The sequence below is a fragment of the Molossus molossus genome, unplaced genomic scaffold (genome assembly GCF_014108415.1).
Source record: "Molossus molossus isolate mMolMol1 unplaced genomic scaffold, mMolMol1.p scaffold_m16_p_19, whole genome shotgun sequence".
Taxonomy (NCBI): Eukaryota; Metazoa; Chordata; class Mammalia; order Chiroptera; family Molossidae; genus Molossus; species Molossus molossus.
In genome coordinates, this window is record NW_023425354.1 from 48,775,552 (window position 1) to 48,795,142 (window position 19,591).

Consider the following 19,591-nt stretch of genomic DNA (forward strand, 5'->3'; position numbering starts at 1 on the left):
TTTGGTGTGCCCACTGATGCTCTAACCACTGACCCACAACAGCCAGGCTAAAAATCCATTTGTAAAACATCTTTTAAAAAAATAACAAAAAAGTGCCCTGGCCAGTTTGGCTCAGCGATTAGAACGTTGGCCTGTGGTTGGGAGGGACCCGGGTTCGGTTCCCACTAAGGTCATGTACCTCGGTTGCAGTTTGTACCTGGCCCTGATTGGGTCGTGTGGGTGGCAGCCACTCGATTTCATATTGATGTTTCTCTCTCTCTCTTCCTCTCTCTCCATCCCACTCTATCTGAACAAAAAATGGAAAAATGTTTTTGGGTGAGGATAATAAAAAAAAAAATAACAAAAAAGTAAACTTAGTGGGTTGGGTTTATATTATGGATGGGTTTGCTTTGCAGGTCCTCTCAAACATTTCCCCTTTTTACTTCATTTCTCCATTCTAAGTTACATGTTTTTGTCATTGTATTCAAGGAAGGACACTGTGTGTGTGTTGACGTGGGGGTGAGGAGACAGGGAGGACCAGTAAGTCTTGTCTTTTTCTTAATTTAACAAAAGACACAGCACTGAACTGAGCAGCATTGTAGTCTCCTGTCAGTGCAAGAGCACTGCTGGCTGAGCTGAGTACAGAGAGGGCGTGTGCAAGGGGGTCCAGATGGGACTACTTGGAGAAGGCCACTTTCTCCAGAGAGGCTTCCAGCCTCTCCAACAGCCCACCCCTGGTTGTCCCTCCAAACACCACCTGGGACACAAACCAGGGCATGGACAAAGGGGATAGACTGGAAGAAAAGGAGATGGGTATCAGACAGTGGTGAGCTTATTAGAGGAGGGGGTTCTCACAGCAGCTGAGCCTTCAGAGTCCCAGGGTCCTGTAAGCTGTATTCCCCTCAGCACCTGCTGTATTCAAGACCTTGCGGCAAAATCAAGAACTCTTCAGTCTTGTCATTGAACACTTGGGGGCAGCAAACAGCCACAGGGTGGAGCCTGTGGACTGCTGCAATGGGGCCCGAGTCTTGGTGTTCTATCTCTGGCTTCAGGGAAGACTTTCCTCTGTGAGCAACTCACCAGGGGTCCCTGTGACTGGGCCATTTTCCCCTGAGGAAGGGTGGTTTTGTGCAGCTTCATCTTCCTGGTCAGGCTGAAGAAGCATCTTACGACTACAGAATGGGACAAGGATAGGACATAGAAAGCCCCACCCAATCTGTCATTCAATTAAAATGGTCAAGGGCCTCCTCCCAGGTCACACACGTGGAGGGAGAAAGACTTGGAACATGCAATTTCAATTAAGTATCTTTTAGGGGAAGCTCACGGTCTGGTGTAAGCCAATAGCAGGGGATACAGCCCAGACTTTTACGATCAAGAAAGGATTCCTGGGATTAGCTGAGACCTGAGGGATGAGTAGCAGTTTATTACAAGAAAGGGAAGGGAGGGCACTCTAGGGAAGCAAAGCAATATTTGCAATGCCTCACAAGCGAGCGAGGCCATGAGTTAAGGGATTGAACAAAGGTGGGTCTGTCTGGAACATTTCATATAAAGGGAAAGTGGGACAGGTACTAACAGCATGTTAAGGAATTTGGACTTGATCCTAAGAGCAATGAGAAACTATTTGAAGGGTGTTATATGGAGGATAAACATGAGCAGATTTGCATTTTTTACTTTGATGTAGTCTCATTTGTTTATTTTTCTTGTTTCCCTTGCCCAAGGAGACATAGTAGAAAAAATATTGCTATGAGATATGTCAGAGATTTTATTGCCTATGTTTCCTTCTAGAATTTTTATGGTTTCAAGTCTAACATTTAAGTCTTTAGTTCATTTTGAGTTTGTTCTTGTATATGGTGTCAGAAGGTGGTCTAGTTTCTTTTTTTTTAAATCCTCAACTGAGGACATTTTCTGCATTTATCCTCAGATAGAGCGGGAGAGAAAGAGGGAAGGGAGAGAGAGAAACATCGATGTGAGACAGACACGTCGACTGGTTGCCACCCACACAACCCCAACCTGGGTCAGGGACAAACTGCAACCAAGGTACATACCCTTAGTGGGAACCAAACTCGGGACTCTCAGGTCCGCGGGCTGACACACTAACCGCTGAGCCAAATTGGCCAGGGCTAGTTTCTTTTTTTTTTGCACTTATCTGTCCAATTCTCCCAACACCATTTACTGAATAGACTCTTTACTCCATTGCATATTCTTGCCTCCTTTGTCAAATGTTAATTGACCATAAAGGGGTGAGTTTATTGCTGGGCTCTCTATTCTGTTCCTTAACTGGTCTTAATTAGTAAATAACCTCCTATCTCTTAAGCAATGTTCATTCAATAAATATTTATGGACCAGGCCCTGTACACCTCAGTGGGAAGCTAAAGATGAAAGGCAGATATGGTCCTTGCCCTCCTATTGCTTAGAATTTATTGAGGACTAGTGTTATAAAACAGTGGGGTACCTGTAATGGGGACCGAACAGCCAAGAACTACATGAACCTTCAGGAGCAGCTAGCTAGAAAGGGGGGTTGGGGGAGAAAGTAGAAGGCACATGTGCAAACGCTCAGAGGCTGAATCAATCAAGGGGCTGATGGAATTCAAAGTGCCTTGCATATAGAGTATGAGGGGGAGAATGGTGAGATATGGAGGGTTCTGGGTGACAGTTATAGAATCATTCCAAATACAAGGATACACACTTCCTCAAACACTGTCTTCATGATATTATGTCTTTGTCTAGGAACCTCCTGTGGCTATCACTAATGGCATCTCTCTGAGGCAGTTTACTTGGATGTAAAGTGGGCAATACTAATGTGTATCAGATTTCAGAATGTGAACCATATGCCCTTGCTTTCCTCACTCAGGCTGGAGGCTCATAAAGAAGTACGATGTTTCACATGTTTTTGCATCCTCCCAGAGAGCCTGGTGCATGGTTAGGGCACATAGTTTATAGCTGGTTTCTTAAGCTCTAGTCAATCAGTTTGGATGGAAAATAACTACATTTATTTTCAATGATCTCGTAACTGAAATTTAGCATTTCCTTACATTGTTACTGTAGATAACGAAGCACAGTAGCCCTGTCCAGTTTGACTCAGCGGTTAGAGCACGGCCCGTGGTTCAGAGAGGCCCAGGTTCAGTTCCCGCTAGGGGCACGTACCTCAGTTGCAGTTTGTTCCCAGCCCCGGTTGGGGTTGTGCGGGAGGCAGCCACTAGATGTGTCCCTTTCATGTCAATGTTTTTTTTTCTCTCTCTCCTACTCTATCTGAACAAAAATGGAAAAATGTCCTCGGGTGAGTATTTAAAAAAAAAGTACAGTAGTGCTCACAGTACCAGAGATTGTCACAACATCAATCAGATAGTCTCCCTCATGTAGGAGTTGTAAATAATTTGAACTATGATTTAGGTGCATCATTAGTTTGACATTACACTTCCTAGACTAAGATCTAGTTAATATAACAAAGAAGCACATTTTTACTATATCAAAAACCTGGGGTTTTAATTTTTTGTTTTGTTAATCCTCACCCAAGGATATTTTTTCCTTTGATGTTTAGAGAGAGTAGGAGGGAAAAGAGAGAGAGAGAAACATCACATCAATTGGTTGCCTGTGCCTGACTAGGTCCAAAGATCAAACCTGCAACCCTTGACTGGGAATGAGCCCGAAACCCTTCTGTGCACAGGCTGATGGTCTAACCACTGAACCACACAAGCCAAGGCCTGGGGTTTTAATTTTTTTAAAACAACAGTTCCCTCACTTTCTTTTTAAAAAAATGTTTTTATTGATTTTTTTTTTTTTTTAGAGAGAGAAAAGGAGAGATAGAAACATTGATGTGAGAGAGAAACATCTATCAGCTGTCTCCTACATCTCCCCCACTGGGGATCAAGTCTGCAACCTGGACATGTGCCCTGACTGGGTATCAAACTGGGACCTCTCAGTCCATGGGAGGATGCTCAATCCACTGAACCACACCATCCGGGCTGGGATTTTAATTTTGATAATTTTATTTAAATATTTTCATTACCTTTATATTTCTATATAGTTTATTTTATGAATTTAGAAACATTTTCCAAGTAGTGATCCAAGGGCTTCACCAAACTGCCAAGAGAGTGCATGAAAGAAGGTTAAAAACTCCTGCTTAATAAAAATATATTTTGCCTTAACTCTTCTCAGTAGGATGCTTGACTCTGGGTGTTGAGTGATTTCTCTGGTCCGAGTCTCGGTGCCCTCAAAGGCCCTGGGACACCTCTCTCCAAAGCAAATAACTGCATCAACTGCATGTAGGGTATTGGATAAGGGCAGTCCCAGGGGTACAGAATCCATCAGTTGATGGCCTACTTCAACCAGTGAGCTGAGAGCTAGACATACCCTCACACCCTTGAGAAAAGTGGCTGTGGGCCATCTCAGCTAATAAAATTTGTTCCATGATACTCATTCTAGCCACCGCCAGCTGGACCAGGGATCTCATTAACGTCCGGCTAGTGGTTTGGGAAGTGGCCAAGCATGAGAGCTGGCCAAATAGGTACTTTCAGATTGAATGTCAACTAATCAACCCAGTTAGATCCTGTCTCTTGGGGAGTTTGAATTTGAACACACAGGGGGAGTCAGCAGTTGGGAGGTCCAGAAAAAGGAACAGACACAGAGAGAGGTGAAGGATGAGAGAGTTGAGTCAAGAGTGGGTATTTGCAAAGTTAGGGTGGCCTTTAACCCCATTCTCCCAGAGGAGGTCTGGCCCTGCACCTCTGTCACTTTTGCCTCTTACCACCTGGAAGAGCACACCTAACCCGTGCCCCAACAGCTCAAGAATAGGGGAGTCCCCAGCTGCACAGGGCTCATAGCAAGCAGATCATGACTCCTGGCATGCCAGAGACCTAAAATAATGAAGTTGGGGGCTTTCTCTTTAGTCTCCATAATATAGTGTGACCACCCTTGTGTCCAGTGCCAAGGCCCTGTTAACACTATGCCCTTGCAGGTCCCTTTCCAAGGGCTCCCTATTTGCTTGATTGCTCACAAAGCAGCCAGAGCTGATATTACCCCTGGTGGTGAGCAAGAGGCAGATGGTAGGCCAGCAGAAATGGGAGGGAGAGACAGAAAGGTCTATCACTCCCCTTCTGAGAGAAGCATGGGGTAGACCTCTGTGATCTGGCTTCCTTGGTTTCCCATGTCCAGGCTCCTCTCACCCTCTGGGGTCTATGACACTCCCTTCCTCTCTAGAATTTCTCCTGGATCAAACCTAATTCACTTTCTTTGCCCAGAAACAGATTCAGCTGCATTCATATTTCCTAAATCCTAACAAATGTTTTAGAAATGACGAAATGATGCTGAGAGAAGTCCTTAGTATGCTCTATATATACTCAGCACATTGCTACCTCTCTAGCCTCATCATTCACAGCTCCCTGCCACCCATTCCCTACTGCACCCTTGCCAAAGTGATAAACAGACATTTGTCAACTTACAATGATGGGGTTCCATCCCATAAACCCATTGTAAGTTGAAAATATCATAAGTCAAAAATGCATTTAATACACCTAACCTACTGAACATCATAGCTTAGACTAGCCTACCTTAAATGTGCTCAGAACACTTATATTAGCCTACAGTTGGGCAAAAATCACCTAACACAATGAGTAACCCTGTAGAGTATCATACCTCATATCGCTTAGCCCAGCAAACAATCAAAATTCAAAATTCGCCATCAAGTTCCTCCTGAATGGATATAGCTTTTGCACCACTGTGAAGTCGAAAGAAAAATCGTTGTTGAACCTTTGGGAAGTCAGGGGAATCTTTATTGGGTTTCCCTAAATATGCCCTTTCATCTCTAAGTTTTTGCTTCTGATGTTTCCCTGGCTAAAATACTCCTAGGCTGTCCTGATTTCTGAGTCAACCTTTAAGACTCAAAGAGTACTCCACAATTCCTTGTATACCTCTGGTGAGGCAGGGTTTTGTCCTAATTGCCTCTGTATCTCCTCCAGCTCTTCACACAGGTACCAAAAAAGATGTGTGTTCTGGCCCCCGTGTTACAAAACCAATGGTCAGTACTTGGAATCCTGTGAGTGAGATGGCCTTAGAATGAGACTCCTCTTGCTCAATATTTGGCTGAGAAGAGGTGACATCTAGAACCTCTGAGGGCAAGACTGGTCCCCTGAGTTCCAGAACTCACACAATTGGGTTTATTCAATCACTCAATACATAATAGGACTGTTGTATTCTAAACACGCTGCCAGGTGTTGGGGATCAAAGATGAATGGAGAAATTAGCTAGGAGGATATAACTGAGCAGAAACTTTAAGTACATTCTAAAAATCTTTAAAAACAACAGGGGGTTTAATCTGTGCTTTCGCCAGGTGTATGGGGGGCGGTATGGGCCCTCCTCCCCACTCCCTCACCGTGCTCCCAAGGCGAAGATTTGAGAAGGATTGGATATATAATCCCCAGGTTGGGTTTCGCTTTCAGGAAGGAGGCCGGAATCCTAACCCACACCTGGCCTCATTGTTCCCTCACTTCCCTGCAACCGATCCGGGAATTAGCGATCTGGTTGGCAGCTCATTCGCTGTCAAGAGGCCCATTGGAGGGAGCTGGGTGACTGAAAACATTCTCCTGACTCAGAGACCGACTACGCCTAGACGGTGGTCACTTCCGAATCCTACGGAGGGTCTCAGGCGACATTCTTAGAATGCGTGACACCTTTAAAAGGAGAAGACTGGCGGGCGCGAGTTAGTAAACACAGGACGTGCAAATCCTGAACCAGGGTTTTAGCTACCAGGCGACCCCGCGGTCCCGCCCCGCGCCCTCCTAGGAACGTGGCTTCCGGGAGCAGCCCTACTGGGCCGCGGCCGAAGGCGCCGGCGTCGACTGGCCCGCGCGGCCGCAGGGCGGGGCCAAACCATAAAGGGCTGGAGCGAAGGAAGACCGGGGGTGGCGGTGGCAAAACGCAAGGCAGTGATACTACGTGGCCCCATGTAGTTTTCTTTTAAATTTCTCTAGTCCCTTGCCCATGGAACCCTCGCGAGACTATCCACTGTTCGGGGGCGCCTTCTCCGCCACGCTCCCTCCCGGAGCCATTGATGTAAGGTGAGAAAGTCCCGGCACGTTTGGAGGACAATCTGGTGGGTTGCGGAAAGCAGCCGGAATCAACCAGGGCCTGCTTCACCTCTCTCCAGCGACCTCCGACCGGTTCCGGATAATCAAGAAGTTTTCTGCCACCGCATGACAGACCAGAGCCTGATCGTGGAACTTCTGGAGCTGCAGGCCCACGTGCAGGGAGAAGAGGCCGCGCGGTGAGGAGAGCGGACCGGTGGCTGGCCAATGGGAGGGCCGGATACGAAGTGGGCGGGGTCTGAGGCTGGACGGTTAATCTGGGCAATGACCTAGACCGAAGAGATGCTTGTGGGGCAGTGGTGAGAGATGTTCCTCCGTGACCCTGCTCCTCCCCACTCCAGGTACCACTTTGAGGACGTTGGTGGGGTCCAGGGGGCTAGGACTGTTCAAGTGGAGGCTGTGCAACCCCTCCTTTTGGAGAACCTGGCCCTGAGGGGCTGCTGTGAAGAAGCCTGGGTCCTCTCAGGCAAGCAGCAGGTAGCTAAAGAGAACCAGCAGGTAAGGGCCGGTCGCGTGTCAGATGTCCAGGAGGGATGAAGGGGGTGGCCCTAAAGCATCCTGACACTGATCCTTTTAGGTAGCAAAGGACGTGACACTGCACCAAGCCTTGCTGAGGCTGCCTCAGTACCAGACTGATCTCCTGCTCACATTCAATCAGCCCCCGTAAGGACAGAAAGGGCATGTGGCTTATGAGTGGGGTACCCAGGAAAATTGGCTGGGAGGGGCAGAGCTGGGAGGCTGGCTGGTGAGGGTTCTCCAAGGAAGTGAGAAGGGGCTAGAAGTTTGGGGTCACAGATACCTAGGTCCTCCAAGGAGGAACAGGAAGTGGGAACTTCCAAATAAACATGAGGCCTGGATAATGTTCTCTCCCCATCTGTTCCCCCACCCCCAAGCCCTGACAGTAGGTCATCTCTTGGCCCTGAAAATCTGTCACTTCCACCCTGGAGCCTGGGTGACTTTGAACAGCTGGTGACCAGTCTGACTCTTCATAATCCCAACATCTTTGGTCCCCAGTAAAGATGCTGAAATGCTACATGATGCTGCTGAAGACTTGGGGACCCCATTCTACAAGGGGAACAAAGGATTAGATATATACCCCAAATTCCTTCTTTGTGCATAAACATAAGACACCTCTCTGCAGAAATAAACTTGCTTTATAACCAATATAATCTCTGTGCCTTTGAATCTAACAGGACACCCGGGTCTCCCCAATTCCCTTTGGTCTTGGAGGGGGAATTTAAAATTGTTCATGTGATCAGAAGGGACCCAAGGCTGGCAGTGGAGAAAGGGAGGAAATACACTTTGGAGTGACTGGTTCAGCCCTGAGGGAAAGGAGTGAAATGTACCGGGGGACAGGTGAAGGTTTAAAATGACACCCAAGGAAGGGAGGGAAACTATCTCTTGTAGTGGTTCAACCCTGAGAAAATAGTGAGATTGGCTATCCCCCTTTGATGGATAAAAGGTCACCTGGGCAGAAGTCACCAGGACATAGTAATGGAGTCAGAAGTGTCCAAGGAGTGCCGATTTGGTGGAGTGTGGAAGAGTGGCTGTTACTTGGTGTATGTGTAGTAGAGGATGCGAAGCTGGTCCCAGAAGAAGAGGGAGAGGACCGTGTGAGGGCCGAGGCGGAAGTAGGAGGCTCCTATACCCTTGTACATGCCAAAAATACCCTCTGTCCGAGCTGTCTGCAGCAGAGCGTCCAGCATTCCCCGATACATGAGACCCTAAGAGCAGGTTGAAGAGAAAATAAGGAAGAAGTTTGTTAAAGCCCATCAGGGGCCTCACCTCTGCAGGCTACCTTTTAGGCTGTCCCACTTGCACCTGCAATCTGCTCTCTCCCTCTCCCTCCAGTTTTCCCTGCCTGTCTGAACCCCAGAGCACTCCCTTACCTTGCCCTGAGTGTCTGTGGGCTGGTTGTAGAGCCTTGTGCTGACCACATCAAAGGGTGTCATGGCCAGGACCACCACAATGCCACTCACCATGGCAGCTGCCAGAGCCACCTTCCAGCTCTGGGGAGGAAATACCTAAGGGGAGGGAGGGAGAGCTTTGTTAATCACTCAACTACTAGGAAAGAACAAGCCCTGCACTGGGAATACAGTAGAGCTGGGAACTCGGAGCTTCCACTCTTAGTTACAATACAGTGTGATAACACTGTGAAGAACTCAGGTACACCTTCTGGGAGGAAGTGACAAGAGCTGTGGGAAGGTGTGGAGAGTGACCCCCAAGCTGTCCTGCCACTCCTTCACATTAAATGTTGGTAATGACCCCTCTAGGGCTTGTTTAGCTTTCACTTCCCCCTGCCCACACTCCCATTTCCCAGGCAGTACCTCCCACTGGGTCATGAGGTCCTTGGTGGATGAGAAGGTACACAGCTGGGTGGAGGAACCGATGATAACTCGAGGCAGGCCGCCCACGGCCCCACGCCACAACCCCACCAGACCATGTTTCTGGCCAATCTTGATTAGTGCCTGAAACATGCCCTGGTAGGGGGAAGACCATGGAGTGGGGTTTAGTCACCCTGCCATCAGGGGCTACCATCTCCTAACACTGCTAAAGATGAGTCCTTAACAGGCATCTGATGTCTGGACACCCAATTTTGTATGAGCATAACGCTAGAATGTGGCCCTTCAGTTGTCTACCACCGCGTTGTTCCCTTGCCATCCTAGACTAGGGAGTATGGAAGTGAGGACATTAGCAAACTAGAACAGGGCAGGAGAAACAGGTGCAGAAGACTAGAGGAACTAGGGAAGATGTGGGAAAGAGGGCCTGGGTGGACTTCAGGGGCAGAGTGAGGCTGAAGTGGTTGGCTGGACAGGGCCTTGGCTGGGTTGGAGCTGTTGGGTGCAGGCAGAAAGCAGGGGGCTAATGGGAGAGAATGGGCAGAGGCTCCAGTAGTAGGGTTGGAAACACCTTACCTGATGCTTATACTGGTGCCCTACAGCAATTTCTGAGGCTGCCTGTGCTTGTAGGTGTGTCTTCACCTGGGGATGAGAGAGTATCACAATCTCTGGCCCAGTGACCATCCTTTCACCGCAGAGACCCAAATACCTGAACCCCTCACACTTCCTCTAGGGTATTCAACAATGAATATCTTTTTAACCTGATCATCGTTGTTCCCATTTAACAAATTGGTCATGAGATTCTGTCTCTTGGCTCCAGTCCCTGGGGGGTGTATCTCCTAGCACCGCAAGACGCCTCACTCCCTCTACATCATTCTTCCCTTGTGGGTAGGGGTGGGGATGGAGAGATTGGAGAATGGTAAACTTCATGTTTGTTCATGTTTGGCAAGACCTAGGTGTCCAGCCTCTCATGCCAGTTCCTATTCCCGGACAGGATCTTCAGCTACCAGCACAACCAGGCTCCCCATCAGACTCTGGAGTGGGTTGTGGGAGTCATCTACAAAACTTGCTCTCTGACCCCAAAGTCCCATGTGGGCATGTGTTAAGCTTACGCTGCCTCTCAGTGTCTTTCCAGGAGGAGCACAAAGCAGGGCCTAGTCCTAGCAATAAGCAGCTGTGTGACCTTGAGCTGGTCACTTCCCCTCTTTGGCCTCAGGCTACTGACCCTTCACCTATACAAGATAACTCAAAGGGGGCTGTGAGATTATAATTCTGTGATGTCCAGTACTTCCCCTGATCTCTACACTAGCTGAGGTATGTTACTCAAATTCCTCACCCTCCCCTACACAAATCCACTTCCAATTTCAGTATCAGGTTATGAAGGAAGGCCCAGATCCCCACCCTATACCAAGTGTCTGCCTTGAAGGCCCAAGGCAAGACCCTTCTCACCATGTAGATTGGGCTTCCCAAGTAGGCACCCATGACACCAGCCATGGCCCCAGCTGCTGCGCTGCGGGCAGGGCTGAGGTTGCCTTCAGCTGTGTGTAGGTAGCCCCCAGCCTCAGCCAGCCCATAGGTGCCCAGACGAATGCCATTCATCAGGAACTGGTATAAGAGAGCAGGGGCCAGGCCCTTCTGCAGGGCAGCTAGTCCATCCACCTTGCCGATAGTGATGAAGGCATGGAAGACGTTTCGGTAGTGCCGCTGGTAGGTACCGGGGGCCTGCAGTTCTCCCTGCAACTGCATCCTAGTCTTCACCACCTCCAGGGGATTGGTGAACAAACAGGCACCACAGGCTGCCAAGCCACTCATCAAGAAGTCCATGGTTGGGTAGCAGTAGCAAGAACTGGCCCAGAAGTAATAAAGTCAAAATGACCTTCAGAAACGGTCAGAAATCAGGAAAGACCTGTTTCAGCATTCCAGTGTGCAAAGGGTAGGAATTTCAAGTTCTGGAGTCAAATGTCAAAAGGTCAAATGTTAGCTGGAATTTGGGAGTCAGGAGCTGGCAAAGAGAAGAAAGAGGAGTTTAGTTGAGTCTGGCGAGAAGGTTAGGACAGGGTTCTCTTGGTCAGGGGAATTGAGGTCGAGGAGGGGCAGAAGCCAGCAGGACGGCAGGTGGGATGCTGAGAATGGCCGGCTACTGGGGGCCCGGGAGTAGGGATGGGAAACGCGGCGCTGGGAACTAGAAGCCTGGGAGAAAGAAAAAAAAAAGGAAACCCAGCAGGTTATGGAGGAAAAGGAACCGGGAGAAGATCCAGTGGCGTCCCCAGGACAGCAACGAGATGTCCAGTTGCTGGATTGGAGAAGAAAGGTCGGGACTCCGGTCAGGGCTGAGCGTCCCCGGGGAACAGCGGGAGTCCGCGGCAGCTTCGCCCGGTAGCCTGAGGGGGCGGGACCGCCATACTCCAGTCTTAATGCGCAGCGTCCAATGAGGAGCCTTAAAGAGGCTCAGCCAATCAGCGCCGAGCAGTCTCCACCGCCATTGGGAGGTGCTCCGGGCGACCTGACTCTGCGGAACCGGCAGAGAGGCAGTTGAAATTAACTCTCGCGGCTCTGGCGCGGTGATCGTTGCCAGGGTCTGGGTCGCGGCCTCGGGTCTTTGGAAGGAGTCCCTGGGAGCGGAGGTTTTGTTATTGGTGGGCAGAAGTTGCACGTTGGGTTACTGGACGGGCGCAGAGGAGGAGCGCGAAGGCAGCAGTCCACCGTTGGGGTGTTTGGGGGTGCCCCTCCTGCGGGTGGAGGGGTCCCCTCCTTCGCCTGCTATCCCAGGTGGAATTGCCCAACTGTAGATCCACGCCCTGATAGGTTCTGGTGCCCGGACAGCCTGGAACCTAAGGCTCTGTCCGCAAGGCATATGAGCCTCGCCTACTGGATGGGACAGGTGGTTCCAGCTCCGGGGTGTGGCTGGCCGCGGGCACGGAGGGAGGCGGGCCTGATGGAGGTCGAGGGAGCTTAGTCTCATGCCTATGCCCTTTTGAACCTCAGCAACCTGGAGGCAGGACATGCCAAGGCAGAAATTCAGATCTTTGGGGCTTAGGTTACACAGGGCCAGCAAGTGGTGGGAGAGATCCTGAGATTTTGGCTTCCTGCCCTTGCTCATGAGTCTGATAATGGTTAGTCACAGAAGTTCTGAGAAAAGAGACTAGGGAAGTTAGCTGGGAAAAGGCAGGAGAATAGGACCAGTCATGCGGGGTTGGAGAAGGAGGTAGAGGGCACACCTGTGTGAGAGACCTGTCACCAGACGGAGAGAGCCTTCTAAGTTCCAGTTTGGTTCTTCCTGCTTACCAGCTAATGGCCTTGGGCAAGTTACTTAACATTTCAGAGCTTCTATTGCCTAAACCCAGGTGGAACTGTTGGATTGCAGGTGTTCACTTTACAGATTTTTGAAAAGTCAAGAGCTGTTAGACCCCCTGTGCCTTAGTATGACCTCCAACGACGTCCAGATTAGGATATCCTTGTCCCTCCCCTTCGTTTGGTGATCTCCAAATCATTCCTTTCCTTGAACTTTATCTTTCCAAGTTCAAGCCACTTTCAGTTCTGCTTTGCTCCTCAAGCATTCACCCACATTTCTCTATTTGTTTAGCCATTGTTTGCTTTCGGGCTCCTTCACTGCATTGGAAGTGCCTGGAGACCCTGCCAACTTGGCCTGAAGCATTTCTATCCCACCAGGGTACTGCCTTAGTATGATTCAGGAGGGGTGGAAGGTAGAGTAGATAATGGGGTTTCTCCTGGGCTCTAGAGGGGGTCCTGGAAAAGGAGTACTCCCCCCAAAGCTACTGGATGGGAGTTGTTTTGTTCTTTTTTGTTAATTCTCACCCGAGGATATTTTTACATTGATTTTTTTAGATAGAGCAGGAGGGAGAGGGGGAGGAAGAGAGAGAGAAACATCGATGTGAGAGAGACACAACAAGTGGTTGCCATCCACACGACCCCAACCAGGGCTGGCGACAAACTGCAACTGAGGTACATGCCCCTAGTGGGAACTGAACCCGGGACTCTCTGGTCCGCAGGCCGACACTCTAACCGCTGAGCCAAACCAGCCAGGGCAGTCAGTACATTTTTTAAGTTAAAAAAAAAAAGTAAATTAAATCATTTTCTTACATTTCGGCAACATAATACTTCAGGTTCATTTTGTATATTTTCTCCCCCAGTCCTAGCATCAGTCATTTCTCCAAGGAGCCCCAGTTTTGTTTTTTTTATCCTCACCCAAGGATATTTTTGCATGTTTCTTCAGATAGAGCGGGAGGGAGAGAGGGAGGAAGAGAGAGAAAAATAACAACGTGAGAGAGACATATTCGAGTGGTTGCCACCCAGACGACCCCAACCTGGGCCGGGACAAACTGCAACCAAGGTACGTGCCCTTAGCGGGAACCAAACCCAGGACTCTCCAGTCTGTGGGCTGACACTCTAACCACTGAGCAAAACCAGCCAGGGCAAGCTTTTTATTGAAACAAAATCTGGGTACTGGGTATGCTTGCTGCTATGGGGTTGTCATTGCTTCCAGACCCTCTCAGCTAGGAAAGGAAGTAAACATATTTGTGTATACTAACACATATATGTATACATGTCAATAGTTTTTTGTTTTTTTTCCCATTTATCTTCAGATAGAGTGGGAGGAAGAGAGGGGGAAACCGAACCTGGGCCTCTCTGGTCCGTGGGCTGATGCTCAAACCGCTGAGCCAAACCAGCCAGGGTTCTATAGATATTTTTATATGTAACCATCTGTATATTAAGCTAAACATGAGTTCATACTGATGTCTCCATCTCTAACCTATTACTATATGGGTCATCTCTGTTTATCTGTAAACTCTCACTCCAACGATGAGAAGAAACCTGGCTCCTACCATGATGTATTTGCTTAACTGTTCAATTCCAGTATACATATATAGGAGCCTCAGAATTACTAACCCATAACCCCATGGGAAGTCACCTTCTAGAGTACAGTGCTTATGTGCAGTTCCTTTTGCCTTTAGTCTTAGAGACTTCACTCATTTCCAAAGTTATTTAGGCCAGCACTCCTCCCCCGCCACCACTCCCTTTAGTAACACCATTTCATACATTTGTATTACAGTTACATTTAGTCACACTGCATTCTTTCTTGGGATCCCTTGACCTCCTAAGCAACTTTTTTTTTATTTTGGTACGTGCCCCTAGCGGGAACCGAACCCAGGACTCTGATCTGCAGGCCGATGCTCCAACCGCTGAGCCAAACTGGCCAGGGCCTAAATAATTTTTTTAATTTACATATATTAAGGTTCACTCTTTGTGCTATAAAGTTCTAAGGATTTTGACAAATGCGTTATAGCAATGATTTTCAACCAGTGTGCCACAACAATTTTTAAAACATGCAATACCTGAGTATTTAGTCAGGGGTACTGACCTCTTTTTCCTTAGCTTGTCAAATAAAAAAAATAACAGCCAACACAACAATAGCCATCTAGTGTGAATGCCCTGTTTTGAACCACAAGTATTTGGTCATATAATAGAGTTGCATCTTATTGGTCACATCACATAATAAGATTGCATCTGATTGGTTACTTTTTTTGTGGTTGAGCAAAACAAGATCAAATTTAATGGTCTTAAATGCAAAGGTAAAAACATAAAAAAGCAAAAGAAAATGAACAACAGAACAACCAAAAATGTCAAAGCAATATAAAGAGAACTTTGAGGGTTAATCTTTAAAATTACAAATCAAAAGGCTTTTTGGTTAATAGGTAATTGGCAGAAAGTAAGTACTTTTCTGCTGAGTGTTTATATGAAAGCAAAGTTTCAAAACAAAGTCCTACTGAAATAGAAAAATGTCTAGCACTCACAAGAAGGGATTCAAAAAATACAATGCTCAAATATTTGTTATTAAAAATAGAGCTACCTTATTATGCATTCGAGCTATGTCAAATGCTTTTGGAAACTGGAGAAATGACTGTGAACAACAATATCTGATGTGTGGGGCACTGTACATGCAATGTGTGGGCAGGAACTCAGAATGTACGGAGGATCAACACATCTTCAGGTACGCCTGGGGATTAGATCGGATTTAGGAATATATGGAGTTTCCCTGCAATTCTTTCCTCCCTTTCCATTGACATCTGGATTTAGGAAACATTGTGTCCTCTAGAGGGCCTGGCATGTGGCCCCCTCCCCTGTAGTAGCCTGCGGCCACTGTGAGGACCACTCAGCAGAAGCCAGGACTGAGTGAGCAGGAAGTGGCAATGAGAACTGCTTGGGGAAGCAATTTCATGTCAACTAAAGCAGAAATTGTTTAAAATGTTGAAGCAGTGGAGAAAATGTACACTCAGCATCTAACATCTTTAGTTTAAAAATGACTAAAAGGTAATTTTTTTTTAGGGAGTTTTTTTTTTTTTAATCCTCACCTGAGGACATTTTTCCATATTTTGTTCAGATAGAGTAGGAGGGAGGGAGGAAGGGAGGGAGGGAGGGAGAGAGAGAGAGAGAGAGAGAGAGAGAGAAACATTGACGTGAAAGGGATACACCCAATGGCTGCCACCCACATGATTGGGTCGGGACAAACTGCAAAGGAGGTACATGCCCTTACTGGGAACTGAACCCAGTTCTCTCTGGACCGCAGGCCGACACTCTAACTGCTGAGCCAAACTGGCCAGGGCTAAAAGGTAATTTTTTTAAAAACCCAGTTTGTGGAGGCATTGAATGAATTGAGTGTCAGTCTTAGAAGTTAAAGCATGCCTCCATTTCACCATCATGCCGAGGGACTAGTTAGTCAATGCAGTCTACTTAGATATCTTTCTATTTAACATATATTTTAAAGGAAATAACGTAAGAAACTTAAAGTTGGTCTAACATTGTGGGATTTCAAACATTTGAGCATGTTGGTTGCATCTCAGAATATAAAAACCTTTCCACGTCTCATTTAGACTAAGACAAACACTTGTGAAAATCGGCACAAAATGAGTTGTACACTAACAAAGTTTCCACTTCTTCACTCTGAATTATCTATTCCATGCAAAAATGGCATGAGTGAGTTATTTGTGAGGCTTGTTGGTTTTGAAGGAAACCTGTAAGATTTTGTTTTCCAGGCAGAAGCTGATCAGACTTGCTATGGTCATCGCTTGTCATGGTCTCAAAACCAAAGCCTTTGCACTTGTTGGTGTTGAAGTCTCAAATCACTTTCACATTGATGACTGCGCCAAAGGGGCCAAACATCTGCCAGAGGATTACCTCACCAGCATCTTGACCAAGGTTATAGAGAAGATGCACCAGCCTGAGGATGCGTTGCCTGGAACATTGACACCAGAAAGCCCACTCATGTGATCTACTCCCATAGGGGAGAACCTGAATCTCTGCACCTAGTGATGCACAGGGCCTCCAAACTGTCTAGCTGGCGAGTGGTACAGCTGGGAGAGCAGCGCCTTGTTTTTGTTCTGGTTGGGATTGGCTGCGCACTTCGCTGTAATGGGCTCAGATGAACCTGGGGGTTTATGACCTTTGAAACTGGTAATCGCCTCTTCTGCTTCGGATAAATTATCAAACCAGATAAACGCAACCCCTCTGGACAAACAAACCTGTCATCTGATCCACATGGACCCAGGAATTGATGATTCGCCCAAATCGAGATAATATGTCCTCCATGTCCTTCTGGGTTCTGGTCCTGGGGAGCCCACTGATGTACAAGTTGGCATCTTTGATGACACCTTAATGGTTTGGACTGGAGCTGCAGGCTGTTCAGTGTGTTTGTTGCTTTCTCCGCATCCTTTGCAGTCACATAGTTCACAAAGCCATAGCCCAAGCTGTGTCCTGCGACTTTATCCTGAATAAGTTTTGCATATTTGACTTCACCAATACTGCTGAACAGACTTTGCAACTCATCCTGGGTGATTTTTGGAGGGAAAGAGGTAGTTGACGATTAAATTCATTCTCCCAATCTCATCCCTGCAGTCTTTAGCCATGTGGTCTTCATAACCATCAGACATTGTATTTTTAAAAAGTTGGGATGATGTCCGACCGGTGTGGCTCAGTGGTTGAACGACAACCCGTGCACCAAGAGGTTGCCAGTTCAATTCCTGGTCAGGGCACATGCCCGAGTTAGGGGCTTGATCCCAGTGTGGGGTGTGCAGGAGGCAGCCAATCAATGGTTCTCTCTCACATCGATGTTTCTCTTTCTCCTTCTCCCTTCCTCTCACTCTAAAAATCAACAAAATTACATTTAAAAAAATAAAATAACAGATACAATTTTAAACTTGAAATCTCTGAAAATAAAAATAAAAAATCTGGATGCAAATGGGCGGGTGCAGGGCAGCTCTGAGGTGGGAGCGGCGGCGTCCTGGCGCTAACGGCTCCGTTTGGCCTCCCTAGCGATGGCAGCCTGACTGGCTAATTCTTTGTACCAGAAATCCTTATATACAAGTATAGGCACCTGATTTATTTTTAGTTTTAGTTTTGGTACGTGCCCCTAGCGGGAACCAAACCCAGGACTCTCTGGTCAGCAGGCCGATGCTCCAACCACTGAACCAACCGGCCAGGGCGGCACCTGATTTTTTTTTTTTTTTAAGTCACTTTGGAGCAAAAGGGTAGGTAATTACTATTATTGTTATTTTTTGTAAATCAATCAAAATTATACCTATTTTTGTCAGATCGGCAAAAAAATATGTTTTCTGGTGTGCCGCAGAATTTTAGTAATCAGTTTATGTGTGCCATGAGATGAAAAAGGTTGAAAATCACTGCATTATAGTATAATACAGAATAATCTCACCACTCTAAAAAAAAAAAATCCCCTGTATTTCACCTATTCAACCCTCCCTGGCAACCACTGATCTTTCTATTGTCTCTATATTTTTGCCTTTTCTAGAATATTATACAGTTGAAATGATAAGGCATATAGCCTTTCAGGATGGCTTCTTTGACTTAGCAATGTGCATTTAAGGTTCATCCATGTCTTTTTGTGGCTTAATAGCTCATTTTAAAAAAATTTTAGGCCCTAGCCGGTTTGGTTTAGCAGCTAGAGCGTTGGCCTGCGATCCAGAGAGAACTGGGTTCGGTTCCCGCTAAGGGCACGTACTTCGGTTGCAGTTTGTCCCTGACCCAACCTGGCAGCCACTCGATGTGTCGATGTTTCTCTCTCTCTCTTTTCATCTCTCTCACTCCCGCTCTGTCAAAATAAAGAATGGAAAAATGTCGCCCTGGCCGGTTTGGCTCAGCGGTTAGAGCGTTGGCCTGCGGTCCGGAGAGACCCGGGTTCGGTTCCCGCTAAGGGAACGTACTTCGGTTGCAGTTTGTCCCCGGCCCTGGTTGGTCGTGCGGGTGGCAGCCACTCGATGTGTCCCTTCACGTCGATGTTTCTCACTCTCTCTCCCTCCCACTCTATCTGTACAAAAAATGGAAAAATATCCTCAGGTGAGGATAAAAAAAAAGAAAAGAAAAATGTCCTCAGGTGAGGATTAAAAAATAAAATAAAATAAATTTAGCCCACCCTGGCCAGTTTGGCTCAGCGGTTAGAGCACCGGCCCTTGGACCAATGAGTCTCAGGTTCCATTCTGGTGAAGGGCATGAGGTCAGAGGTGACCAGTCGACGTGTCTCTCTCTTGTCAATGTTTCTCTCCCTCCCTCCCTTCCACTCTATTTGAAGATAAATGGAAAAATATCCTCAGGTGAGAATTAAAAAAAAGTTTTAGTCCTGTCCAGTTTAGTTCAGCGGTTACAGCGTCGGTTCTTGGAGAAAGGGTTGTGGGAGGGCACTTACCTCTGTTGCAGTTTGATCCCTGGCCCTGTCTGGGAGACAACTGGTTGCCTCCCCCACGACTCCGACCAGGGCTGGGGACTGAACCGCAACCAAGGTACGTGCCCTTGACCAGAATCAAACCTGAGACTCTTCTTGAGCTGTCTCTTAAACCACTGAGCAAATTGGCCAGGGCTCAAGTGTACATTTCTATACTACATCATCTGTATGTTGTATTGTGTTTTCACCACCCCAAATTAAGTCTCCTTGCATTACCACTTATCCCCCCTTCCTCCTCTTCTACCTCCTCCCACCCCCTTCCTTCTGGTAATCCCCAATGAGTTGTCGTTTTTTAAATTCCTTCATCTTTTTCACCCAGCCCCCAATCTCATTCCCCTCTGACAGTTGTCAGTCTGTTCTCTGTATGAGTCCGTTTCTAGTTTGTTTATTTGTTTATTTTTTGCATTAGATTCCACATATAAGTGAACTCATATAGTATTTGTTTT

General features: G+C 47.3%; 2 protein-coding genes and 1 pseudogene across 4 annotated transcripts; 1 reads left to right on the forward strand and 2 right to left on the reverse strand.

Moving 5' to 3' along the window:
- The first annotated feature begins 6,854 nt into the window (after positions 1–6,854).
- On the forward strand, positions 6,855–8,218 carry RANGRF (RAN guanine nucleotide release factor). Of its 2 annotated transcripts, XM_036269946.1 has the most exons (5): positions 6,855–7,031; positions 7,121–7,237; positions 7,400–7,556; positions 7,636–7,721; positions 7,952–8,218. In XM_036269946.1, exons 1-5 carry the CDS (start codon positions 6,955–6,957, stop codon positions 8,073–8,075), a joined length of 561 nt encoding a protein of 186 aa, XP_036125839.1. In that variant the 5' UTR covers positions 6,855–6,954; the 3' UTR covers positions 8,076–8,218. The 2 variants fall into 2 exon arrangements, with proteins under 2 accessions (XP_036125839.1, XP_036125840.1); XM_036269947.1 differs by lacking the exon at positions 7,636–7,721 and having other exon boundaries at positions 7,952–8,217.
- Positions 8,219–8,261: 43 nt separating this feature from the next.
- Positions 8,262–11,564, reverse strand: SLC25A35 (solute carrier family 25 member 35). 2 transcript variants are annotated; one of them, XM_036268508.1, is made up of 5 exons: positions 10,847–11,564; positions 9,974–10,039; positions 9,386–9,538; positions 8,948–9,082; positions 8,262–8,782 (listed from the first exon to the last, which is right to left on the reverse strand). In XM_036268508.1, exons 1-5 carry the CDS (start codon positions 11,219–11,221, stop codon positions 8,609–8,611), a joined length of 903 nt encoding a protein of 300 aa, XP_036124401.1. In that variant the 5' UTR covers positions 11,222–11,564; the 3' UTR covers positions 8,262–8,608. The 2 variants fall into 2 exon arrangements, with proteins under 2 accessions (XP_036124401.1, XP_036124402.1); XM_036268509.1 differs by lacking the exon at positions 9,386–9,538.
- A 4,831-nt stretch (positions 11,565–16,395) lies between these two features.
- On the reverse strand, positions 16,396–17,343 carry LOC118634539 (annotated as a pseudogene).
- Between the last annotated feature and the right edge of the window lie 2,248 nt (positions 17,344–19,591).

Excerpts from the sequence above, each read along its gene's own strand:
- RANGRF (XM_036269946.1), top strand. The coding sequence starts at position 6,955 with ATGGAACCCTCGCGAGACTATCCACTGTTCGGGGGCGCCTTCTCCGCC. Across the intron at positions 7,032-7,120 it reads CCCGGAGCCATTGATGTAAG|CGACCTCCGACCGGTTCCGG; the intron begins GTGAGAAAGTCC and ends ACCTCTCTCCAG. Across the intron at positions 7,722-7,951 it reads CTCACATTCAATCAGCCCCC|CCCTGACAGTAGGTCATCTC; the intron begins GTAAGGACAGAA and ends CCCACCCCCAAG.
- SLC25A35 (XM_036268508.1), bottom strand. The coding sequence starts at position 11,221 with ATGGACTTCTTGATGAGTGGCTTGGCAGCCTGTGGTGCCTGTTTGTTC. Across the intron at positions 9,539-9,973 it reads GGCACCAGTATAAGCATCAG|GGCATGTTTCAGGCACTAAT; the intron begins GTAAGGTGTTTC and ends TCCCCCTACCAG. Across the intron at positions 8,783-8,947 it reads CCACAGACACTCAGGGCAAG|GGTCTCATGTATCGGGGAAT; the intron begins GTAAGGGAGTGC and ends ACCTGCTCTTAG.